The sequence below is a fragment of the Ranitomeya variabilis genome, chromosome 3, assembly GCF_051348905.1.
Source record: "Ranitomeya variabilis isolate aRanVar5 chromosome 3, aRanVar5.hap1, whole genome shotgun sequence".
Taxonomy (NCBI): domain Eukaryota; kingdom Metazoa; phylum Chordata; class Amphibia; order Anura; family Dendrobatidae; genus Ranitomeya; species Ranitomeya variabilis.
In genome coordinates this window covers 723,214,118-723,239,581 of record NC_135234.1, presented here as the reverse complement: position 1 = coordinate 723,239,581, position 25,464 = coordinate 723,214,118, and the positions used below count along the sequence as shown (strand labels likewise).

The window sequence follows — 25,464 nt, the reverse complement described above, 5'->3', positions numbered from 1 at the left end:
CCTTGTCATGAGGCATTTCCACTGAAGTTGGATCAGCCTGTAATTTAATTTTCCACTTTGATTTTGAGTATCATTCCAAATCCAGACCTCCATGGGCTATTCATTTTGATTTACATTGATAATTCTGTTTTATTGTTCTGCGCACATTCCACTATGCAATGAATAAAAATTTGCAACTGGGATGTTTCATTCAGAGATATCTAGAATGTGTTATTTTAGTGTTCCCTTTATTTTTTATGATATATATATATAGATATACATACAGTACAGACCAAAAGTTTGGACACACCTCATTTAAAGATTTTTCTGTATTTTCATGACTATGAAAGTTGTACATTCACACTGAAGACATCAAAACTATGAATTAACACGTGTGGAGTTATATACTTAACAAAAAAGTGTGAAACAACTGAAAATGTCTTATATTCTAGGTTCTTCAAAGTAGCCACCTTTTGCTTTGATGGCTGCTTTGCACACTCTCGGCATTCTCTTGATGAGCTTCAAGAGGTAGTCACCGGGAATGGTCTTCCAACAATCTTGAAGGAGTTCCCAGAGATGATTAGCACTTGTTGGCCCTTTTGCCTTCACTCTGCGGTCCAGCTCACCCCCCAAACCATCTCGATTGGGTTCAGGTCTGGTGACTGTGGAGGCCAGGTCATCTGGCGTAGCACCCCATCACTCTCCTTCTTGGTCAAATAGCCCTTACACAGCCTGGAGGTGTGTTTGGGGTCATTGTCCTGTTGAAAAATAAATGATGGTCCAACTATACGCAAACCGGATGGAATATCATGCCACTGCAAGATGCTGTGGTAGCCATGCTGGTTCAATATGCCTTCGATTTTGAATAAATCCCCAACAGTGTCACCAGCAAAGCACCCCCACACCACCTCCTTCATGCTTCACGGTGGGAACAGGCATGTAGAGTCCATCCGTTAACCTTTTCTGCGTCACACAAAGACACGGTGGTTGGAACCAAAGATTTCAAATTTGGACTCATCAGACCAAAGCACAGATTTCCACTGGTCTAATGTCCATTCCTTGTGTTCTTTAGCCTAAACAAGTCTCTTCTGCTTGTTGCCTGTCCTTAGCAGTGGTTTCCTAGCAGCTATTTTACCATTAAGGCCTGCTGCACAAAGTCTCTTAACAGTTGTTGTAGAGATGTGTCTGCTGCTAGAACTCTGTGGCATTGACCTGGTCTCTAATCTGAGCTGCTGTTAACCTGTGATTTCTGAGGCTGGTGACTCGGATAAACTTATCCTCAGAAGCAGAGGTGACTCTTGGTCTTCCTTTCCTGGGGCGGACCTCATGTGAGCCAGTTTCTTTGTAGCGCTTGATGGTTTTTGCCACTGCACTTGGGGACACTTTCAAAGTTTTCCCAATTTTTCAGACTGACTGACCTTCATTTCTTAAAGTAATGATGGACACTCGTTTTTCTTTACTTAGAATTTGTATTATGGCAAGAAAAAAGCAGCTAACAGTCTATTCAGTAGGACTATCAGCTGTGTAACCACCAGACTTCTGGACAACACAACTGATGGTCCCAACCCCATTTATAAGGCAAGAAATCCCACTTATTAAACCTGACAGGGCACACCTGTGAAGTGAAAACCATTCCTCGTGACTACCTCTTGAAGCTCATCAAGAAAATGCCAAGAGTGTGCAAAGCAGTCATCAAAACAAAAGGTGGCTACTTTGAAGAACCTAGAATGATATAATTTCAGTTGTTCCACACTTTTTTTTGTTAGTATGTGTTAATTCATAGTTTTGATGCCTTCAGTGTGAATTTACAATTTTCATAGTCATGAAAATACAGAAAAATCTTTAAGTGAGGTGTGTCCAAACTTTTGGCCTGTACTGTATGTGTGTATGTATGTATGTGTGTATGTATGTATGTGTGTATGTATATATATATATATATATATATATATATATATATATATATATCCGCACACACATACATGTGTGTGTGTATATATATATTAGTCTTTTATGTATACTGCTGTCCCTTATACAGTGCCCTCTCGTTATGTACAGTACCGTCTCATACATACTGGATTATATAGAGCCCTGTTTTTTATTACATACCGTCCTGTCTTGTACTAGATGTATAATGCAATGATGGCTGATGGAGCATGGGAAAACTTTTCTAATGGAGGATCTGATGGATTGGTCGTCTGGTCACCGACTCCTCCATCAGCAGTCATTTTATATCTAAAAAGAGAGGGGACTATGTAATAAAAGAGGGCACTGTGAATAACAAGAATACACTATGTAAAAGACAGTACTGTACATAACAGCAGAGGAAGCTATATAATAAGGGATGGCACCATATATAACTAGAGGATGTATGTAATAAGGGATGATGTTACACATAATAAATGAGGAAGCTATGTAACTAAGGATGGTGTTATATAGAATTAGTGAGTACACCATATTCTAAGGGACTGTTGTACATAATGAGTATGTACACTTTATACTACGGAACTGTTAAATATAAGCGATAATGTCTTCCTCCACCTCCCCCTGTTCCTAAGTCCTTTATAAGTCCCCCTTCCTCCCATCTCAATCCCCACACCCCTCATTGTCCTCCTCCCCCCGCATCCAATTATTGTCCTACCACCCCATCATTGCCCTTTTCACCACCTCCATCATTGCCTTCACCACCATCGTTGCCCATTCCACCTCCATTTCTTTTCCCCCACCACCCCATCATTGCCCATTCCACCGCCTCCATCATTCCCCCCACCATCATTGTCCTTTCCACCACCTCCATCATTGCTTTTTCTCCCAACACCCCATCATTGCCCTTTCCACATCCATCATTTCCTCCACCCACCATTTCCTCCCCCTACACCATTGTCCTTGCCCTTTCCACCACCTCCATCCCCATTATTGCCCTTTCCACCACCTCCATCATTGCCTATTCATTTCCATTTTTTTCCTTCTCCCCACTACCCGAATCATTTCCTCCTCCCCCACCACCCCCATCATTGCCCTTTCCACTACATCCATCATTTCCTCTTCCACCATCACCATCATTGCCCTCTCCTCCCCCTACAGACACACACAGCACCATTCACCTGTTTGCATATTCCCCTGCAGCGCCACACACACCACCTCTCTGCATGCTCTGCCGCAGCATCACCATCCCTCTCTCTGGCACAGCCGGCCTCTGAATGACGTCATCCAGCAGCGCTGCTGTCTGTGAGAGGAAGCGTGGGCAGGAAGCAGGACAGATCGCTGCAGCTCCGCTGATATTTTCTCTTCTAGGCAGCGGAGCTGCAGGGATCTCTCCCTGCCCGCCGCACATAAGGGCAATCTGGCCAGGATCCTCCCCCCTTGAGCCTTGGGGCCAGATAGACAGGCTAGATTGCTGTCATTATTAGCCACCCGGCAGGGCCCCCTCCACCTCCGGGCCCCGCTGCAGCTGCACATGCGGTATGTCTGCCCATGGTTAGGGGGACAGAAAGATATGCTGAGGAGAGTGTCAGTCTGCAGAGCTACTCACAGTAAGGGCTCATACTCACTTGCGCGAAACTAGGATGAGTCTCGCATGTTAATACCCGGCGCTGCTGCCGACACTCAGATCGGAGCGTGCGGCTGCATAGGAATACATGCAGCCACATGCTCCGCACCTCTGTGCCAGGTACTACCGTGCGAGACTCATCCAAGTGAGTATGAGCCCTTAGATGCAGGTCCTGAAGTCTGCTTCCAGGCTGTAGACCAGTAATCTGCAGGTCTTGAAGCAGTCTTCAGGACCTGTAGATTACTGGTCTACAGCCTAGAAGCAAACTTTAGGACCTGCATTTTACTGTGAGTAGCTCTGCTCTGCACACTGACACTCCTCAGCATATATCTTTCTGTCCCCCTAACCTTCTGGCATTAGTTAGTGGGTCTTCTGTCTATCATGAAGGCTGCAGAAGAGAAACAAGCAGGGCTATTGTAGGAGGAGATAACGAGTTCCCTGCAGAGAGCGGCCACCTTCTGGGTCCAGATGCTGGCAAATGGTGAACAGAGGGAGGAAAAGGAGAGCCAACACCGAAAGGAAGAATGTGCACAGAATACATGCCACGGTGTAGAAAGAAGGGGGCATGACCCAAAGCGGCCCGCTCAATGAGGCTGGGTGGGGGGGCTAAGCTAACCGCTGGAGTAAAGAGGAAGGAGCATGACAGCGGCGGGCGGGAGAAAAATGCAGAGCAAATTGCTAGGAGAAGGAGGCGGAGCTAACTGCCAGAAAAGCCCATTGAAGATTTCTGGAAAAAGGGGACAGAGCTAATGGCCGGTGGCAGAAGAGGAGGTGGGCCAGTGATGGGCGGGAGAAAAGCCCGCTGGTGTTTGGAAGAGGGGGCGGAGTTAACCAAAGAGAATAGCCGGGTCCTAGATTTAGAAAAGGTGGCTGCAGAGGATGAAAGTGCAGAGGCCCAAAAAATACCTGTAAGGTAATCCTGCACACCCAATGTAGCTAGAAATAAGATGGAAACCGGCCCCATATAGACCAAAAAGGGTCTATACCCAGAATAAAGCCATAGTGATAACACCCTACGCCCATACCCAATTCAAGAACGATATTTAAGGGGGCAGAAAGATCTCATCCTTCCATTCTTTATCTAAACCCCGTCTTCATTTCCTCTTTATCTTCTTTACCGGAGTCTTCTCCACTGTCACCTCTGGACCAGAAACTTGATGGATAGAAGAAAGGAGACGTACCTTGCCATCCTCAAGAAGAGACCTTACTTAGACTCCAGAGATTCTTGTGAGACATGCGTGCCTCCTGAAACCGACAGGCTCTGGTGGGCGAGTGGGTAGGAGACAGGGGCCAGGACCAATGATCAGATCACAAACACACTTCATGTGTTAGGGGTTGGGGTCCTGGCGGATAGACGTATGAGGATATGGGGAGGCAGTACACACCGTACTCAGTCTCTACATGGGAGTACAGTGTGACTGTTCACGCTATTCCTCCAGAGGCGAGGAGAAGATCCATCTGAAAAAAGACGTTACAGGAAAACAATGAAAACGAGGTAGATTTGGGTCTAGTGAAAGGCCCGTGTCCACCTCCTACTGACCCTAAGCTAAACTGATTAACCTAGCGCCAGTCGGTGGGGTGCACACTGCTGAGGAGGAGCTAACTTTTATGCATAGTGTCAGCCTCCTAGTGAGAGAAGTATACAATGGTTTCCTATGTCCCCCAATGAAGCGATAGAGAAACATAACCCCGCTGCCTGGTATGGGGTTCACAGGGATTTGGCCAGTTAAAGACAAATGTGTCAGGAGGGGTTGGAAGAGATTTCATCTTTTGGTCTTGTGTTTTACTTTCAATTAGGGCTTCGGCTTGATGCTGGTCAGATATGACTTTAGTCAGATGTGACATAATTTGAAGTGACATCTTTTAAGTGTATCAGAAATATACCAGAATGGTAACCCATGGCATACTCACCTTCACGCTGTCATGCCCTGACCCATCTGCTTCCATCCACAGGTACGTTTGAACTGTCTGCTATCCTGGAATACCCCTGAATCCATGCACCTATCCCCCCACCTTTGTACCTGGTACGTTTGAACTACTTTTTCCCTGACTTTAATTCCATGAATCATACTTCTAATTTACTGCATGCTGATTGATATATACTTGCTTTTCACACCTACCACTATCCTCCTATCTTATTCTATCTTTCTTCAGCTTTGATGGCAGTCAAATGTTCATTTAACTGCAATCTGCTAATTGTTCCCTGCTGTGGACTGTCCTCCCCCCTCTCTCACCTGGCTTCGTTTCTTGGACACTTGAATGGTATAAGTTGAATGATGCTGGTCAGATTTGACTTTAGTCAGATGTGACATCATTTGAGGTGACATATTTTAAGTGTATCATCAGAAATATGCCAGAATTAGTCCAGGAATCGGCCAGACGGTAAAACTAATCACTGTATTCTAATTTTACTTGCTTCTCCTTTCTTCCCCTGCTATTTAACCATACTCACATTTGCCCTCACTATTTTCGCTCCAATAATCCTCACTCTCCTTCACTTAACCCCCCTACCCCTGCATCCTCAAACCAAATAACTATCTCCCCCTCTCTTCTACCCCCACCTTGCTTCACCCGCAGACCTGCTCTACAACCTCAAACCTCACCTACTAACATATATAAGCCGACTGCTCTCCTTCACCCACCTGCTTTCCCTTTTTTTTTTTTCCTCATTTTCACTACTGGCGACATATCCCCCAATCCTGCCCCCCCTCCTCATACATCCCACTAAACCCCACCCCTCACACTATGAGAAACTACCGCAATCCCTCACACTTAGTCTGTGCTTCCTCTCTCTGGGGCACTTTGGAATGCCCGCTCTGTCTGCAACAAGCTCCACCATCTCTTTACTTCCTGCAACCTTTCCTTCCTGGCCCTCACTGAGACATGGCTGACGCCCCCTGACCCGGCCTCCCCTGCTGCACTGAGTTACGGTGGCCTCCACTTTACCCACACTCCTCGCTCTGGCAATAGACATGGTGGGGGAGTGGGTTTCCTTCTTTCCAAAAACTGTTACTTCAACCCTATCTAACCCCCACCCTCCCTTATCCTCCCTTCTTTTGAGGTTCACTCTGTCCGTATCTACTCTCCCTCTAATCTCCAAATGGCTGTCATATACCGACCACCGGGCTCAGCCACTGCCTTCATTGACCAATTCTCCACCTGGCTTCTCCACTTTCTGCTGAAATCCCCACCATCATAATGGGTGACTTTAATATCCCTACTGACACCAGCCAGCAGCCTCCAGGCTCCTGGCCCTTACCTCATCCTTTGGACTTACTCAGTGGTCCTCCACAGCCACCCACACAGACGGACATACACTAGACCTCATCACCCGCCTCTGTTCCTTATCTAATCTCTCAACCTCTCCCTTCTCCCTGTCTGACCGCCATCTAACTTCCCTCTCCAACATGACTGAAAGAGAACTTACTCGTCTCCTTTCCAAATCACACCTCACCACCTGTGCACTTGACCCCATCCCTTCCCACCTGCTCCCCAACCTCACTAACACGCTCATTCCAGCCCTAGCCCATCTCTTCAACCTATCGCTATCTTCTGGTACTTTCCCCTCTGCCTTCAAACATGCCACCATCACACCCATCCTCAAAAAAGCTAACCTTGACCCAACTGCTATGCCCAGCTATCGCCCCATATCACTGCTCCCGTTTGCTTCCAAACTCCTTGAGCAGCATGTCCATGGTCAACTTTCCTCCCACCTCTCATCTAACTCTCCTTGACAACCTCCAATCTGTCTTCTGCCCCCACTACTCCACCTAAACTGCTCTGACCAAAATTACTAATGACTTACAACCAAAGCTAAGACAGTTCTCCATCCTCCTCCTTCTCAACCTGTCCTCTGCTTTCGACACAGTCGACCACTGCCTACTGCTACAGATTCTTTCTTCCCTCGGCATCAAAGGCCTTGACCTGTCCTGGATTGCCTCATACCTTTCCGACCGCACATTTAGCGTCTCCCACTCCCACACTAGCTCCTCACTCCCTCTCTGTTGGAGTCCCTCAAGGCTCTGTCCTAGGGCCTCTAATTTTTTCCATCTATACCCCTGGCCTAGGACAACTCAAAGTCCATTGGCTTCCAGTACCACCTATATGCGGACGACACTCAGATCTACCTCTCTGGCTCAGATGTCGCCTCTTTTGTCCAGAATCCTGGAATGTCTGTTAGCCATATCCTCCTTCTTCAACTCTCGCTTCCTAAAACTCAATGTAGACAAAACCGAACTCATCATCTTTCCCCCATCTTGCGTATGCCCCCTACCTGATCTATCTATTATGGTAAACGGCATCACGCTCTCTCCCGCACCTGAAATCCGCTGCCTCGGGGTAACTCTCTATTCTGCCCTGTCCTTCAAACCGCACGTCCAAACCCTTGCCACCTCCTGTCGCCTCAAACTCAAAAATATTGCCAGAATCCATCCCTTCCTTAGCCCGCAATCTACTAAAACTCTTGTGCATGCCCTCATCATCTCCCATCTTGATTACTGCAACACCCTCCTCTGTGGCCTCCCCACCAACTCCCTTGCACCACTCCAGTCTGTCCTCAACTCTGCTGCTCGGCTAATCCACCTCTCTCCTCGCTACTCCCCTGCTTCACCCCTCTGCAAATCCCTCCACTGGCTCCAAATTCCTCAACAAATCCAGTTCAAACTACTAACACTGATCTACAAGCCATCCACAACCTGTCCCCTCCCTAGATCTCTGAACTAATCTCCCACTATCTTCCCTCACATAATCTTCGATCTTCCCAAGACCTCCTACTCTCCTCCACACTTATTCGTTCCTCACACAACTGCCTCCAAGATTTCTCCCGAATATCCCCCATCCTCTGGCATTCCACGCCTCAACACGTCTGATTATCCACCACCCTCGGATCCTTCAGACGGAACCTGAAAACCCATCTCTTCAGGAAAGCCTACAATAACCATTCTACCGCCTCACCAACCACCGCCAGAGCTGCCGCCTCACCAACCACGGGAGCAGCCGCCTCACCAACAACCAGAGCTGCAGCTCACCGACCTCCTGTCTCTTCCCCTTTATCCCAAAGAATAAGTCCGCAAGGACATGGTCCTCTCCCCTCTGTACCAGTCTGTCATTGTAAATTTGTTTACTGTTAATGATATCTATAACCCTGTATGTAACCCCTTTGCACGTGTACAGCACCATGGAATTAATGGTGCTATATAAATAAATAATAATGGGCTTGAGAAGCAGCAAAAAACGGTAATTAGACCTACCGGTAATTGTGTTTCCAGGAATACATCCTGACAGCACCATGGAGGACGTACTTCTTATCCGCAATGGGACAGGAAACCACGAGAGCTTAAAAGGACCCTCCCCCTACCACCCTTCAGTGATTTCCAAAGTAACACATCTGGATGGATGCAAGAAGAGAATTTTATTTAAACAAGAAATTGTCATACAAATGTTACATCACATTAGTATGAGGTGCTTTGCAATAGGGAACTAATAGTGCTGTCAGGACGGATTCCTGGAAACACAATTACCGGTAGGTCTAATTACGGTTTTCCAGGTCACCACCTGACAGCACCATGAAGAAGTACCAAAGAATAATGGTCCTAGGGTGGGACTACTGCATGAAGCACCTTTCTGCCAAACGCTAATTGTGTCGACACCACATCTAGTTTATAATACTTGGAAAAGGTACTGAGACTGGACCAGGATGCGGCACTGCAGATCTGTTCTGCTGAGGCCCCCCTTTTTCTGCCCAAGAAGCGGCCATAGCCCTAGTTGAATGGGCCCTGAGACCCCCTGTGGGGCTCTTACCTCATAATAGGCTAAGCTTACTGTGGTTCTGATCTATATAGCAATAGTGGACTTTGATGCCTTCTTCCCCTTATTTGGACCAATGTACTGAATAAATAGATTATTATCCTGCCTCCAGGCCCTGGTCGCTTCCAGGTACCTGAGTACTGTCTCCCTGACATCTAAATTATGGTAGGATCTTTGGTTTTTAGGGAGTTGGCAAAATGAAGGAAGCATCACCTCCTGATTCATATTTGAATCAGAGATGACCTTTGAGAGAAAAGCTGAATCTAGTCTCAAGACTAATCGATCGTCGAACACCTGGAGATAAGGGTACTGAATAGATAGGGCCTGAAGTTCTCCTAGCCATTTTGCTGATGTGATGGCCACTAGTAACAGTGTCTTAAGCGAAAGTTTGCTGATCTCTAGGTCTTCTGCCTGATCGTATGGGTGCCTGTATAACATGTTAAGTACTAAATTAAGGTCCCAAGGAGGGACGGTTTTCCATATTAAGGGTCTTGGCCTCTGAACAGCTTTGGAGAAACGGGCTATCCAAGGGTGTGATAAGGAGTCATAATATACACTGAGGGCTGCAATCTGCACCCTTAGGGTTCTAGATCTAAGCCCTTTTTTGAACCCTGACTGTAGGAAGTCAAGAATCTTGGGGTAATCTGGGTGGTTAGTATCAACTGTCGCCTCTCCACAGTAACTGCAGAATCTGTTCCAAATTTTCCTATAAATTGTGGAAGTCACTGGCTTTCTGCTTGCTTGTAGAGTAGAGATAACCTCATCTGACAGGCCCCTAGATCTTAGGACTTGATGCTCAGGATCCAGGCTGATAGCTGAAGGGTTTCCGGGTTGTGGTGCAAAACTGGACCCTGGTGGAGAACGTCCTTTCTTTTTGGTAGCAACAGGGGTTGTTCTTCTGACATCTTCCTTAGTAAGGGGAACCAGCTCCTCTTCGGCGAGAAAGGTACCACCAGTATGACCATGGCCCTGTCGTCGTATATATTTTCCTGAGTGTCCTTGGGATCAGTGAGAGAGGTGGGAATGCATACAACAGACCCCTGCTCCATGATTGAGAAAGGATTCAACCCCCGCTGGACCTCCTAGAGGGTTCAGGGAGTAGAAGGTTCTAACCTTTGCATTTTCCCTGGCTGCAAACAGATCTACGTCTGGTTTTCCCCATCGTTGGCATAGTATGCTGAACACTTCGTTGTTCAATTCCCACTCTGTTGCGGCTACCTTCTTCCTGCTTAGGAAATCTGCGACCTGGTTCCTGGTACCTTCCAGATGTACCGCCGAGATCGATTGAACAGATCTCTCGGCCCTTCCGAAGATTCATCCTGCTAGTTGTTGCAATGTTGGATGTCTTGGACCGCCCTGACGACGGAGGAAGGCCACTGTCATTGTGTTGTCTGACAGTACCTTCACGGAATAGAGCAAAACCTGTTTTTTGATTGCATGTCCCCCGACCAGCTCTTTAGCCAGATGGCTCTTCGAGCTGCACTGGACAGCGATTGATTTCTGGCCGCAAATCTGACAGACTCAGCGGAAACGTCTGCCAGGAATCCAGTTGCCAGCTTCAATAGGGGAAGGGATTTTAGGATAGGTTCCCTAGGAGCTTTGGTTGTCAGGTGCTCCTCTAAATCATCTACCCATAAATGCATAGAACGCAATACAGATGTTGCTGCTATGTTTGCGCGTATTATAGCTGCTGAACTCTCCTAGGCCCTTTTCAGGAGCCCATCAGCTTTTCGGTCCATCGGTTCCTTCAGATTAGAGGAGTCATCAAAAGGAATAGCCTTTTTTTGGACACCTTTGCTACCGGGATGTCTATTTTAGCGATGTCTTCCCAGACCCGGACCTCCTCAGGATCAAACGGAAGTCGTAGCCTAAAGTCCCTGGGAATCGCCAGCCTCTTTTCTGCCTCTCCCATATATGTTCTCCGATCCTGGAGGAATAGGGAGTTGACTGGAAAAACCTTTGAAGTCTGAGAACGTAGTCCCCCAAACATTTCATCCTGTACTGAGAGAATTGCCAGGGGCTCCTCTATCTGCATAGTGTGTCTTACAGCACCAAGGAGTTTGTCCGTGTCTGCAGCGAAAAATAAATCTTTCCCTTCTCTGGAAGATCCATGCTTGATCCTTCTTCCTCTATATCGGACTCGGAAAAACCCTCTTCTGAAGAAGAGTCAGATTCTCTTGGTCTCTTACGGGACCCCTGGGGGTTAGATTGTGTGGCCTGTGGGCATACTAGTCCTGATATTGAGGCCTGCACCTCTTTCCTTATAAAATAGACCTCATGTTGGACATAAGTGCAGCCTGTCCCTCCCCCACGCTGTATGCATCGCAAAGGGGTTTTTGCCAGGTCTCTGGTAGCCTTGAGGTGCAAATAGGACACTTCCTATTTTTCTCCGATCTTTTGCTGTCTTTTTTAGCCGCTGCCGAGGTGGAAGCTCCATGCCCTTGGCTCTCAGAGCCGACCTCCATTTTTGCAGTCTCTTCCGTAGGCAGAAAATTAATAGAAAACAAAATTCAGAAGGAAGAAGACACAAGAGGGGAAAGTAGAGAGCCTTACAGGAATGAGTGCTACACATGTGGCTTGAAACAGCATGTTCTGAAAAAGAGATTGGGCTGAACAAAGTGCAAACTGGATCTAACGAAGGCCAAGACCGAACAGCAGAATGCTCCATGCAAAAAGCACGGCATATTCCAACATGTAGAGAAAGAGGAGCCAGCCCTGAAACCAATGTGAGATCCCACAGGAATGGCGAGAAAAAAACCGGATAGGCCGATGGTCACCCCTGGGGGCGGGAGAGAATCAGAGTCTCTGCAATTCGGGAGAAAAGCAATGGGGCAATCTCAGGCAAATTGGGATGAGGATGATCATAAGGACTATGGAAATAACTGTCCTGACGGCATTGTAAGGCACCTTAGGATATGAGCCGTCGAACCCGAACCGAGAGATAGATACCATAGTACTCCAAACATGGAGAAATTAGATATAAAGTCCCTGAATAGTTGGAGTAAATCACTCCCTGGAAAGTTGGCCATAAGAAGGAGCACCTAGAATCTGGAAAGAAGGAACAACTTTTCCTATGATGTCTTGGGTGATCTCAATCCATCCTGTACCATTTGGGATGGACCAAAGTGACTGGGATAACTGGTGTAGGCTGGGTCGGCTTACTGGCACAACCGGCTGGCCCAGAAACCTGACCCTGTATACTAGGGGGTCAGATATAGCAAGGGATATCATTGGCTTGATAGGGTCTTTCAGGCGAGACAGGAATACCTAGAAAAAAAAAGAGGATACGAGCCTTGTCGAAGGAAGAAACCTGTTTCTCCTACATCAGATGTAGGCCTGGAGCAGTTCTCATTCCGTGATTGATGCTAAGAGTCTGTGCTAAGAGTAAGATGATATCCGAAAAGAATCTTGTCGGAGGGGAGACCTTTTCCGGTGATGTCCGGAAAATGAATCTCGGAGCTGATAGGCTCTTGCACTCATGGCCATATCAGGTGTCTCTAAGGAAAAAGGAGGCAAGTACTGATAAATAGGAAGGGAGCTCAGGTGTTGAACTAGCTCAAGGCTTCCTAACATCGCACTGCGAACAGTCATGAGAATCATTGTACCTATGAGATCTGACTCACTAAGAAATAGACAGAACACCTAAAATGCAATGGATGAATCATGGCAGGTGAAACGCACTGGATAGTGGGTAGAGCACATGGACAGCACAGTAGACGGATCTACTGGATAGTTAGCGGTAGGCCCAAATGATGAAAAAGGGCACTTGGGGAGCACGCAATCAGGGAAAGGCAGGTGGCAGAATTAGAATCTGCTAGCCATCCGGCACAAGAAACCTGCGTGACTTACCTACCTGGAGATGACCCGGGCACTTATATTGCCGCTGTAATCAACCATGTGGTACATAGTAAAACATCTGGCTCAGTGCAAGTATGGGAGAAACGTGAAATTTCAACAACGTGTACTTTCAACGAGGCATGAGGTGGCTGTGCATGTGACTTACCCACTGTTGATATTAAATCATGAGGCACATGATAGAAGGTGCATCTAACTCACCTGAAAGCGGACTAGTACTGCTGCTGTGGTCAACCATAACTGATAGATACGAGGCACATCTGATTCACTGAATGGTGAATAGAAGGAAGCGCAGGCAGATGCTGCAAATGACCATGTGGTACATGTTAAACGGTGCATCTGACTCATCTGAATATGAGACAACACAGGTACGGCTGCTGTAATAGAACAGACATACGTAATAATAGCGGGTGGTTCTGACTCACCTCAATATGGGACAGAGGTGTATACTACTGAGGAGGAGCCAACTTTTTATTGCATAGTGTCCGCCTTCTAGTGGCAGCAGCATACATACATGGTTTTGTACATCCCCTCCCCCCCCGATAGAGAAAAGATTTTTTTTCTTCCCACACTGGAGCCACCATTGTGTGTCCAGCTCAACATGGAAAACTTGGTGAAAGGCTGGGGAGAAAAACTGGATTTTTGGTTGCTTACCGTCAAATCTGTTTCTCGGAGCCTTCATTGGGGGACACAGGAAACCATGGGTGTATGCTGCTGCCACTAGGAGGCTGACACTATGCAAATAAAAAAGTTAGCTCCCCCTCTGCAGCGTACACCCCACCGACAGGAAGTAGGATATTCAGTTCATGAGAAAGCAGTAGGAGAAGCAACGTGTAAAAGAGAAACTCAAACGTTAACAGTATAACACAAACAGAGCTGTTCAACTTGGGAGGGTGCTGTGTTCCTCAATGAAGGCTCAGAGAAAACAGGCTTTTTGGTTGCTTACTGTAAAATCTGTTTCTCGATCGCCTCATTGGGGGACACAGGAAACCATGGGATATCCCAAAGCAGTCCCTGGGGCGGGAACAGCAGTAAAATCCAATCTAGGTCAGAGGAACTCACCACCGTAGCCTGCAAGGTCTTCCTACCTAAGCCGGCATACGCTGAAGCTAGGCATGGAAGTTTCGCGAACATGTGGAGGACCGATCATCGGTCTGTAGAGGTGCAAGGCAGAGGCCCTATATGTGCACCGCCGGGAGGCGCCCACTGCCCGGGTAGAGTGCGACTTAAACCTGGAAGGAGGAGCTCTGCTCTGACCTGGTAAATCTAAACATTGCTGACCGGATTTTGCGGGTATAGGTTGATTTGGAGGCCGGAGGGCCTCTCTACGCCGAGCCTGCATACTGAAAAGGGGGAGGGGCGGCTGGATAGATGAACCTCGCCCTGACCCGGTAGCGTGATGAGAGAACACTACGAAGGATGAGTCCGAGCAGGATGAAAGGAAGGGAATCAAGAATGATGGACAGAGCCATGGAGAACCTTCGCAAGGTAAGGGCAGAGCACTGAACCGGTGATCCACAGAATGTACAAAACTGCTGCCACAGACTCTGGAAGTGGTTGAGAGCCTGAAAGGAAAGTATAAAACAAAAATGGACCCGCCCCTCGCAAAAATGCAGGAGTGTCCGATGTCTTGAAGAAAAGGAGGACCTGGATAAAGGCTTTCAGAAAATAAAGGAAATCACACGCGGTCCCAGGAGCACAACGAGGTTTAGTCTGAGGAAGAAGAGAACTTGTCCCTCAGATGACCTCCTTAATAATTGGTTCAAGTTGGAGACAAACTGACGGAAACCCTCGGAAGGCAAGCTGGCGAGGGACTTCCTAGAGGATAAGTCATGTCATGCTTTAAGCAAAATGGTCCTTCGGATGGGCACGATCTTGCTGGAAGTCCAAGCAGCATCTGCAGCGGCATCCACGGGGGCGGATACCATGTACTTCCTTGCAAGAGTAAATTAGTCTGCAAGGACAGCGATTTCCTCCGATCGGACTCCATGAAGGGTGCCCTGATGGAGCAGCTTAGCCCATGCATCTATAAACTTTACTGTCCAGGTGGAGACAAAGGCATGGCACAATGTAGCGGCGAATACTTCAATGGTCGACTTTGCCATGGACTATTAGTCCGCCGTTGGTATCCTTGAGGGATGCTCTCTGTGGGAGAGGAGGACTGTATCGGTGGAAAAACTGGAAACCAGAGGGTCCAGAGATGGAGAAGAGGTCCAGTTTGCAGTAAGATCAGGAGAGAGGGAATATAGGAAACCAAGACGCTTCCCTCTTTGGAATGGCTGGACTAAGGATTCCAAGAGAAAACCCAGAAAAGACCATTAAATTGAAATGACAAGAAAAGACTTGAGAGTAGGGTACTGAGAACCTGCTAGAGAGCAAAACGCTGAGGACGTACTGAAGGGGACCTCGGGGGGAAAACCTGGATCTCAACCCAGCAATGTAGGCCCTGCTACATCAACAAAACGGGTCAGAAAGGGAGAACCGTTTGAAGAGACCACCTCTTGCCCATCTAAGTAGATAGAACGGAAACTCCCAGATGACTCCGCAGACTCAGATCCATCAGGGAGCTAAATTTAAGCGTACAGGGATGAAGATGGTTAACAGGGACTATGAAAAATGTTGACAAGATGGGCAGGGCATTGATAGGCACAATCGGATATGAGCAGTCAAAGGAGGAGAGTCCATGGAAAACCTGGAGTATGTCAATTCCATGGGAAGTTGGCCCTAGGAAGGAGTACATAGGCCCCAGAAAAAAACTTGACTGCCAAACGGAAGATCCTTACCCATGATGACATGAGTGACCCAATCCTTCCCGGACCCTCTGGAACGGAGAGAGGATTGTAGTGTGTGGATCTACTTATCTAAGTATACGAATCCTGCTGAAGGAAGGAACGTATTATCACAAAAACCCATCAATGGATGCAGGCGTGGAGCAGCCTTCTACACTGGACGATGCTTACACAGAGTAAGATCCAATTCCTATCCGAGGTGGGAGAACCTGTTCCTGCCACAGTCGGAAATAAAATCCCGGAGCTGCTCGAGGTTTAATCCAGTGTCTGTAAGAAAGAAGAGGCAAGTACTGACACATAAATAGGAAGCTCTGTATTGAGGTAGCTCAAAGGCCCCTAGAATAGTGCAGTGAACAATCATGAGTCAAGGTATTATATGGGCTCTGACTCCGTAAGAGACAGCCAAAACGTATAGTACTGTAAATCATATATGATAGGAGTAACACACTGGATAGTGCAGATAGACCTAGGACAGCACTGTAAACTGACCTACTGGATAGTTAGTGGTAGGCCCGAATAACCAGTTGGAGAGGAAAGGTCCCTGGGGAGCAACACGCAATTAAGGCCCAGTGCATGGCTGAAGAAAAACTGCAACCAGTCGGTACCTGACACCAGCGTGTCCGACTTACCTGAAAGTGGACTGGCCAGTTATGCTGCCACTGAGGTTCACCCTGTGGCACTGAGATCCACCTTGTGGTACGTGGTAGATCTTCTGTTAATAGACCACAGACGTTATTGACCATGAAACACACGATAAAAATTGCGCCTCTGACTCACCTGAAAGCGGATTGTAACCGCTGCAGCAGCCATCCAGAAGTGATGAATACCGGGCACCTCTCTCTGAGTGGTGACTAGAGGGGAGCCTAGGCACATGCTGCAAAAGACCCTTTAGAGCGTGATAGAGGGCGTTTCTGACTCACCTGACTCGGGGGCAAAAGAGCAGGACCAATGCAGCAATCGATCTCGGGCATGTCTAAACCACTGGAAAGACAGCAGGTATTGACTAAATGTGTCTGGAAGATGACATCTAAAACCTGGATAGCTGACAGTACTGCTGCAATCGAACGGGAGGAATAGGAGAGTACGTCTGACCTACCTGAATACAGTACAGAACGCCAGTACCACTGCAGTGGTCAATCCAAGACACATCTGATCCGCTGAAGATACGACAGTTTCAAAAACCGTACTGCGTACCTGGATGGCGGATAGAGTACTGCTGCGAACGGCTCTCAGTATCCTGCGACTATGGCCGATAGAGTACTGCTGAGATCAGCTCTCGGTATCCTGCGACTGGCCAATAGAGTACTGCTGCGATCGGCTCTCGGTATCCTGCGACTATGGCATAGAGTACTGCTGGGATCGGCTCTCGGTATCCTGCGACTATGGCAGATAGAGTACTGCTGCAATCGGCTCTGTATCCTGCGACTATGGCAGATAGAGTACTACTGCGATCGGCTCTCCGCATCCTGCGACTATGGCAGATAGAGTACTGCTGCGATCGGCTCTCGGTATCCAGCGACTATGGCAGATAGTACTGCTGCGATCGGGTCTCGGTATCCTGCGACTACAGCAGATAGAGTACTGCTGCGATTGGTTCTCGAGAGTTGATTCTGTGATGCCGTGTAGGTCATGATACCTGACGGCATTATGCAGAATAAGTTTCCGTGTAGTAAGCCGCAGCACGGAGTCTGTCTGAAGTATGTCCTGCCGTGCTCATTCTCCTGAAGGCAGAACAGTAGGCTTGTCAACAGGGAGACTAAACTCTACTCTCTGTTGTGCACTTAAGTTCAAACCTTTGCGCCTGCGATATGTGGTCATATTCTTTGTCCACTGAGCCACAGCAGACCTTTCTGGGAAATACGGACTCTTAACCAGCTGGAAGACAGATCCGAACACTGCAGTCGTGAAGTGGGTAGGAGCAGCTCCCCTCTCTGCTGAGAGCGGTGTAATGGTTGCATCCGGAGGGGGCTGCAGGGAGATGGAGGGCGAGTGCCTGTGAGCAGGAGATATGGAAACGTTTGATATGCCAGGGCTCTAGCATCACTGTGTATAGAGAAATAGCTGAGCCTCGCACTGCTGAAAATCAAGGCATAGGTCTGCAATAGCAGAAATCACAATAGCAGTGTGACAAAACGGAAAACTCAGAGGAATAATGTGCAACTGAAACCCTCTACGAAGTGAACGCCATATGGCAGGTTTTATAATGGTCCATCTCCCTGTGGAGGGTGAGGGGCGGACAGTGGCACAGATGACGGCAGCGTGGGGCATACTGCCATACCCCGCTGGTAACTGCACGGCTCTAGGGCACTTATTACACCTGCGACTGCACGGCTCTAGAGTGCTACTACGCCAGTGATTGTGCGGCTCAAGAGTACTACTACGTATTACGCCGGTGACTGCACGGGTCTAGAGTACTACTACGTATTACGCCAGTGACTGCACGGGTCTAGAGTACTACTACGCCAGTGACTGCACAGCTCTAGAGTACTACTACGCCAGTGATTGCATGGCTCCAGAGTACTATTACGTATTACGCCAGTGGCTGCACGGGTCTAGAATACTGATACACTAGTGACTGTGCAGCTCTAGAACACCAGTGATTGCACGGTTATAGAATATAATTACACCAGTGACCGGCTTGCATCATAGGAGGACGAGAACGCTCCCCTATAGGATTAGGCATGGTAAGCATACCTACTAAAGAATGCCAGAAGTTTAGGGGAACAGGAGAGATGCAGAAAGGAGCGCCAAACTGCTAAGCAGCGCTACTCGCAGCAGGTGTAGTGTCCTGTAGTCTGCTCCCAGGCTGTAGCTGCAACAGGCATCAGGGCACAGGTCCAGGGCACCAGCAGGAAGATGTAGGCGGGGAACTCGGCCGGTGAAGACACACGGTGGCGGGAAAGGACCCACTCTCAGAGGTCGGAGGGGAGGGGGGGGTGGGGCTGGAATAACCTCCGGGTCCGGAGAACGCTCCCCAGCAAGATGGCGGCGATCCCAGGCCGATTGGGGCGGCTGGGAGCAGTGGGCGGAGCCAGCCGCCCTGCACAGGAATGGGTATAGACCGAGTCGGGTGGGAGAAAAGCCCGCCGGGATGTTGAGAAGATGGGGGGGGGGGGGGGAGGGCGGAGCCAGAGCCGTAACTAGGACCGAGAAAAGCCAGGACCTAGATTTGCAGCAAATGACCACAGGAGCATGGGGGGGGGGGGCGCGGAGGCCTCAAAACGCCGCGTGGGATACCCGATGCCCCCACTACCATCGGAAAAGGCAGGGAAGACTCCCGAAGCTAAAAAACCTCCGTAAAAGTTCAGGACGGATGGCTTAAGGGGGGCCGCAGATATGAAATAAATAAAGGATCTTTATTCTTATCTTCACATCTTATTATCTTCTTCCTGACTTCGCCAGACCCTGGGGAGAAAGAAAAGTACCTCCCCGTCCAGCAAGGATCAGACGTCCGAAATCCTGTGGGACGTCCTCGTCTCCTCAGACCGACAGGCTCTGGTGGGCGAGTGGGTAGGGGGATGGAGGCAGGACCAGGTTTGGATCACCTGAACATGCTTCTGTGTTAGGGGCTGGGGTCCTGCCGACTAGACTTGAGGATACGGGGTGGCAGTACACGCCGTACTCAGTCTCTTTGTAGGAGTGCAGGAGTGACTGTTCACCCTGTATCCCTCCGTGGTACCTGAAAAGGAACAATGCACACTGAGGTAGATAAGGGTCTAATGAAAGACCCGTGTCCACCTCCTACTGACACTAAGCTAAACTGAATATCCTACTTCCTGTCGGTGGGGTGTACACTGCAGAGGAGGAGCTAACTTTTTTATTTGCATAGTGTCAGCCTCCTAGTGGCAGCAGCATACACCCATGGTTTCCTGTGTCCCCCAATGAGGCGATAGAGAAATAAAAATATTGTCACAAAGTTAAACCTGGATTAGTTAAGAGGCTCCATTTCTAAAGGGAAAACGAACAAACCCAAGATCATCATTTCTGTTCCCCAAAAGCAAAGACAAGTGTGTTTGTTTTTCTCTAGTAATTTAATAAAATTTGGAGCATGATCATGCATTCTTACAGGTCTTTCAAAAGCACTGTACCAACACACAATATGTAGGCCAATTTCCTATCATACAAAAATATATACTGCTGATATTGACTAGGGTGACCTGTGAGACCCCGGATCCATCGGCTTGACCTCAAATAGAATATTTGACATTTAGTGCAATATTTGGAGGGAAAATAAATCCTTTGAAATGCTAGACTTGTATGTTGTACCCATAGGACCCTTAAATCAGAAATATAATAGACAATATCTTGGTGTGGAGCCAGTCGACAATTTCTTGCCATCTTGGAGCCAGTCTTATTGAGGCTCCCAGTCTCCTCCTAAAGTTGGTTTTTCGTTAGTAACGTCACAAGGTAAGAGATTAGCAGTTTTAATAAAACATTTACTGGATTAAAGCATCTAACATTAAATATCGTCCTCTATATTATATCAGATAGGAGGCTGCAAAATACACTATAATGCAATATTCCACATTGTGGAAATATACTGACAGTAGATGTGGCGAGGGGCCAAGATGAGAACTCATCTTTATATATGTACACGTCCTTTTATTTGCGGAGCAGCAGACGACCATCCTTTATACAGCCTGCAATGTCCTGGCATTCTGAGTCCATGCATGACATCAGTCTGTGAAAAGTTGTAACTGACTGATCAGCAGCACAGAGGATGTCAGCACGGGCCACCTGACTTGCAGTGATCCTATTGTATGAAAACACCCGAACGCCAATTCAGAGAACGATAAAAGGGAATGAGCAGAATCCACAATATCGGACGGGGACTGAATAAAAATATATAGAATAATCCAACACATAAAAGATGTTCCGTTGACTGGAGCAGATTTTTGTGGTCCAGGGACCTCCATACTGATGCACAATATCAAAGGAAACGTGAACTCCGGCAGCACAGCACAGAAACGGTGAAAGGACGGTCCTTCAAATAAAATATTCTACTGTACATGGTACTACTGGTAAAACACGAGGGTGAGCAGTCCTGCGGACACGTCCCTTTATATTATTAACGGACAGAAAGGTGCAGTCAATAAGCTGGAGACAATTCCGTGGGTCTTCAGTTAATGGGGCTGTACTCTGTATGCACAAACCAGCAGCTTCACCTAAAAGAAAAAAGGATCATTAGTGTCCAGCGTGGATCCGTACCGGGAATGCAATGCGGTATATAGAGGTATTTTTTTTGTAACAGGGAAATACAGTATTTCAAAGGAACTATCCAGGCTTGTGGATAAAATCTGTATTCACTATGTGATTGCAGACTTGTGACTCCTCACAGCTTGTACATTGCGAGCTGTCAGGATTCTCCACCGCTGGTAGCCGGCGGTCATGTGACTGCTGTATGCAATTAAGGCTATGTGCACACGTTCAGGAATTCTTGCAGAAAATTCCTGAGAAAAACTTGAAATTTTCTGCAAGAAATCTGCATGCGTTTTTTGCGCGTTTTTGATGCGTTTTTTTCCTGACATTTCCCAATGCATTTTATAGTGGGAAATCCGCAAAAAACCCGCAAAATTAATGAACATGCTGCGTTTTTTACCGCGATGCGTTTTTTACCGCGATGCGTTTTTTACCGCGATGCGTTTTTTACCGCAATGCGTTTTTTACCGCAATGCGTTTTTTACCGCAATGCGTTTTTTACCGCAATGCGTTTTTTACCGCAATGCGTTTTTTACCGCAATGCGTTTTTTTCGTGGAAAAATGCATGTGCACAAAACATGCAGAATTCATTCTAAATGATGGGATGCATATTGTATGCTTTTTTTTGCGGTTTTATAGCGTTTTTATCGGGAAAAAACGCGAAAAAAACACAATAAATCAGCAACGTGTGCACACAGCCTTGCATACTTTTAGCCACATTATGACTAGACATGCACGGCCTCGCTGAATTCACTTGTATTTAGTGAGGCCATGAACGTCCAGTACGTGTCCTGTGAGGATTCACAAATCTGCAGTCACAGAGTGATCGCAAACTTTAGCCCCGATCCTAGACAACCCCTTTAAGAAAGGGTTGTCCAAGTAGCAGTGATTATATATCAGAACAGTAGGGAAAGCTCAATGGTGGTTGGTAGGTAGCTGAAAACCCCATCACATTTCTAAGCAGTCCTAAAGGCATTTCCGGCATGTTTTCCCCAAGAGCAGCGCTCTCCTATCACAAGCAGCCATTATAACTTTTCAAAAGACTACGAGACTAGTTACCTTGTTTTCTACAAATTATGACTATATACTAACTGCTTAAAGGAGAACATTCAGCTAAATATGCATTTAAACGGCGTTGTACATCACTGAAGAACTCCCTTTCAAAGTCCCTAATTTGCCTAGAAAATTAAACCCCTCCTTGCCTCCCGAATCGGCACCGCACCCTTTATCTGAGTGCTGTTCCGCCTTCCCAGCGATCTCATGACATGTTTATGTTGTCATGAGCGCTGCAGCTTATCAGCCACCGATGGGCTGTAGCGCTCATGTGTCATGAAAAATGTCACGAGATCGCTGGGAAAGGGAGCAGCGCCGATACCGGAGGCGTACAGGTTTATATTTTATTAGACAAGTTAGAGACACCTAAAAAGGGCCGTACACTACTGCACAATCACTGTTCAGACAACGAAAATGAGAAACTCAATGACGCAGTTGCTAAATTACCCAAAATATCATGTGACGGCAACTTACCTTTGCAGCAGGAACCTCAGATAGTCTTATAAAAAGCTTATTAGCTCCAGGGACAGGGCTGAAGGAATAAATAAAGTTTGCATCCTGGAAAACAAGAGACGACATCAGGCATCATGCTACTAAACAGTCAGCGCTACTATGCTAATCTGAAGGCGGCCTGTGACAAAAGCGCGAGATCTGGGATATCGTTTTGTAAGATTTCTGTTAGTATTTTCCAGAATGAGCTATGGGAATATGCTGCGGCGAGTCCCACTGTCCTTCCCACAAGCAGCTTTTCGTATACACGTGTGACAGCGCTTTAGATGGACAATCACTTTGGGATAAATTTCTACAGTCTTCAACAAAAAGCCGGAAGACACAGGATGCACCAAATTTATTAAGAGGCAGGCTCTTATTAATGAACTTGGCTCGTATCTGTCCGTGCACCAGAAAACACAATCTATGCCAGCAATGGGCTGATATACCCTTTTTGAGCTGCAATGTACGCCATGACTGACATTATAGTAAATTTGTGTCACGGCGATTGGCCACGTCGTTTTTGACATGCTCGATATTTAGCAACGTGTCAAACAAAGAAGGTTTGCAGAACATTGCGACAAATTTAGAACATTTTTGACATAAAAGAGTGGCGCACAAAGAATGATAACATTCTACCTGTGTGGGGACAGGGAATACAGACCTCACAGCAGGACGACGAGTCCTGCACAAATTACAGAAAACTATATCCCCGCACTCAGCCACTCCCCGACCTGGTTCCTCTTTAAAAAAAAAATGACATCTATAGCAAATACGATTTGGAGTTAGATTTTTTGCATTCACCTACCAGAAACACCGGGAGCTGGAATTTGTCATTTAGCACCACAGCCTGGACGCTGCACGGCCCACAGAGCCGAACCACAACTTCCGTACCAAAGAAGTTTGCATGAAAAACAAACAAAAGAATTCCAGATTCTGAAAAAAAAAAAAAAAAAAAACTAAATTGTTTTCAAATCACAGGTACAAAAATCAAAGCTCTTAGTGTAATACAGATATGTGTCTGTATGTAATGTCCTCCAACCCCCTGTGCTTCATCCCCTTAACCTCCCATTGCTATACATCCGAGGCCGAGTACTAATAACTCTGGGCCCCGGAAAGGTTGTGAAGCTGCAGAGTTAAAAAGGCAAATATTATGAAGTTACTTCCTGTGTATGCGCTCCGTGTGCTCAGTGATGGCCGTGTATGCGCTCCGTGTGCTCAGTGATGGCCGTGTATGCGCTCCGTGTGCTCAGTGATGGCCGTGTATGCGCTCCGTGTGCTCAGTGATGGCCGTGTATGCGCTCCGTGTGCTCAGTGATGGCCGTGTATGCGCTCCGTGTGCTCAGTGATGGCCGTGTATGCGCTCCGTGTGCTCAGTGATGGCCGTGTATGCGCTCCGTGTGCTCAGTGATGGCCGTGTATGCGCTCCGTGTGCTCAGTGATGGCCGTGTATGCGCTCCGTGTGCGCAGTGATGGCCGTGTATGCGCTCCGTGTGCGCAGTGATGGCCGTGTATGCGCTCCATGTGCTCAGTGATGGCCGTGTATGCGCTCCGTGTGCTCAGTGATGGCCATGTAAAAGCGCCTTCATTTGCTCAGTGATGGCCGTGTATGCGCTCCGTGTGCTCAGTGATGGCCATGTAAAAGCGCCTTCATTTGCTCAGTGATGGCCGTGTATGAGCTCCTTCGTGTGCTCAGTGATGGCCGTGTACGAGCTCCTTCGTGTGCTCAGTGATGGCCGTGTATGAGCTCCTTCGTGTGCTCAGTGATGGCCGTGTACGAGCTCCTTCGTGTGCTCAGTGATGGCCGTGTATAAGCTCCTTCGTGTGCTCAGTGATGGCCGTGTATGAGCTCCTTCGTGTGCTCAGTGATGGCCGTGTACGAGCTCCTTCGTGTGCTCAGTGATGGCCGTGTATGAGCTCCTTCGTGTGCTCAGTGATGGCCGTGTACGAGCTCCTTCGTGTGCTCAGTGATGGCCGTGTATAAGCTCCTTCGTGTGCTCAGTGATGGCCGTGTATGAGCTCCTTCGTGTGCTCAGTGATGGCCGTGTACGAGCTCCTTCGTGTGCTCAGTGATGGCCGTGTATGAGCTCTTTCGTGTGCTCAGTGATGGCTGTGTCATTATGAGTTCCTTCATGTGCTCAGTGATGGCCGTTTATGAACTCCGTGTTACCAGTGATGGCCGTGTCTGCGCAGAGTTTAAGAGAAAAACACTAGTGATGAGCGAATATACTCGTTACTCGAGATTTCTCGAGCATGCTCGGGGGTTTGCTGAGTATTTTTTAGTGCTCGGAGATTTCGTTTTTATTGTTGCAGCAGAATGATTTACATCTGTTAGCCAGCATAAATACGTGTGGGGATTCCCTAGCAACCAGGCAACCCCCACATGTACTTATGCTGGCTAACAGATGTAAATCATTCAGCTGCGGCGCTAAAAACAATCTCCGAGCACTAAAAAATACTCAGAGGGCCCCCCGAGCATGCTCGAGAAATCTCGAGTAACGAGTATATTCGCTAATCACTAAAAAACACACTTTTAAAGGGAACCTGTCACCAGGTTTGGCCGATCTGAGATACGGCAACCACTTTTCAGGGCTGATACACAGCGTTCTATAATGCTGTATATCTGCTCCAAACCCAACCTGTAAGTGAAGAGAGCTTTTATTACGCTCACCTGCAGGGCGGTCCGGTCCGAGTGGTGTTGCTGGTCTTGGTCCGGTGCCTCCCTTCTTTTTTTACGATCGCCGTCCT

General features: G+C 47.6%; 1 protein-coding gene across 1 annotated transcript in view; it reads right to left on the bottom strand.

The window, feature by feature from the left end:
• Positions 1-20,394: 20,394 nt before the first annotated feature.
• Positions 20,395-25,464, bottom strand: part of MPHOSPH8 (M-phase phosphoprotein 8) — a 42,925-nt gene continuing 37,855 nt past the window's right edge. The window contains exons 12-14 of the mRNA XM_077298359.1: positions 23,525-23,652; positions 22,702-22,785; positions 20,395-21,140 (exon numbers count right to left, since the gene is read on the bottom strand). Coding sequence (XP_077154474.1) covers positions 21,099-21,140; positions 22,702-22,785; positions 23,525-23,652 — 254 coding nt within the window. The 3' untranslated portion in view covers positions 20,395-21,098. The remainder of the gene's footprint in view (positions 21,141-22,701; positions 22,786-23,524; positions 23,653-25,464) is intronic.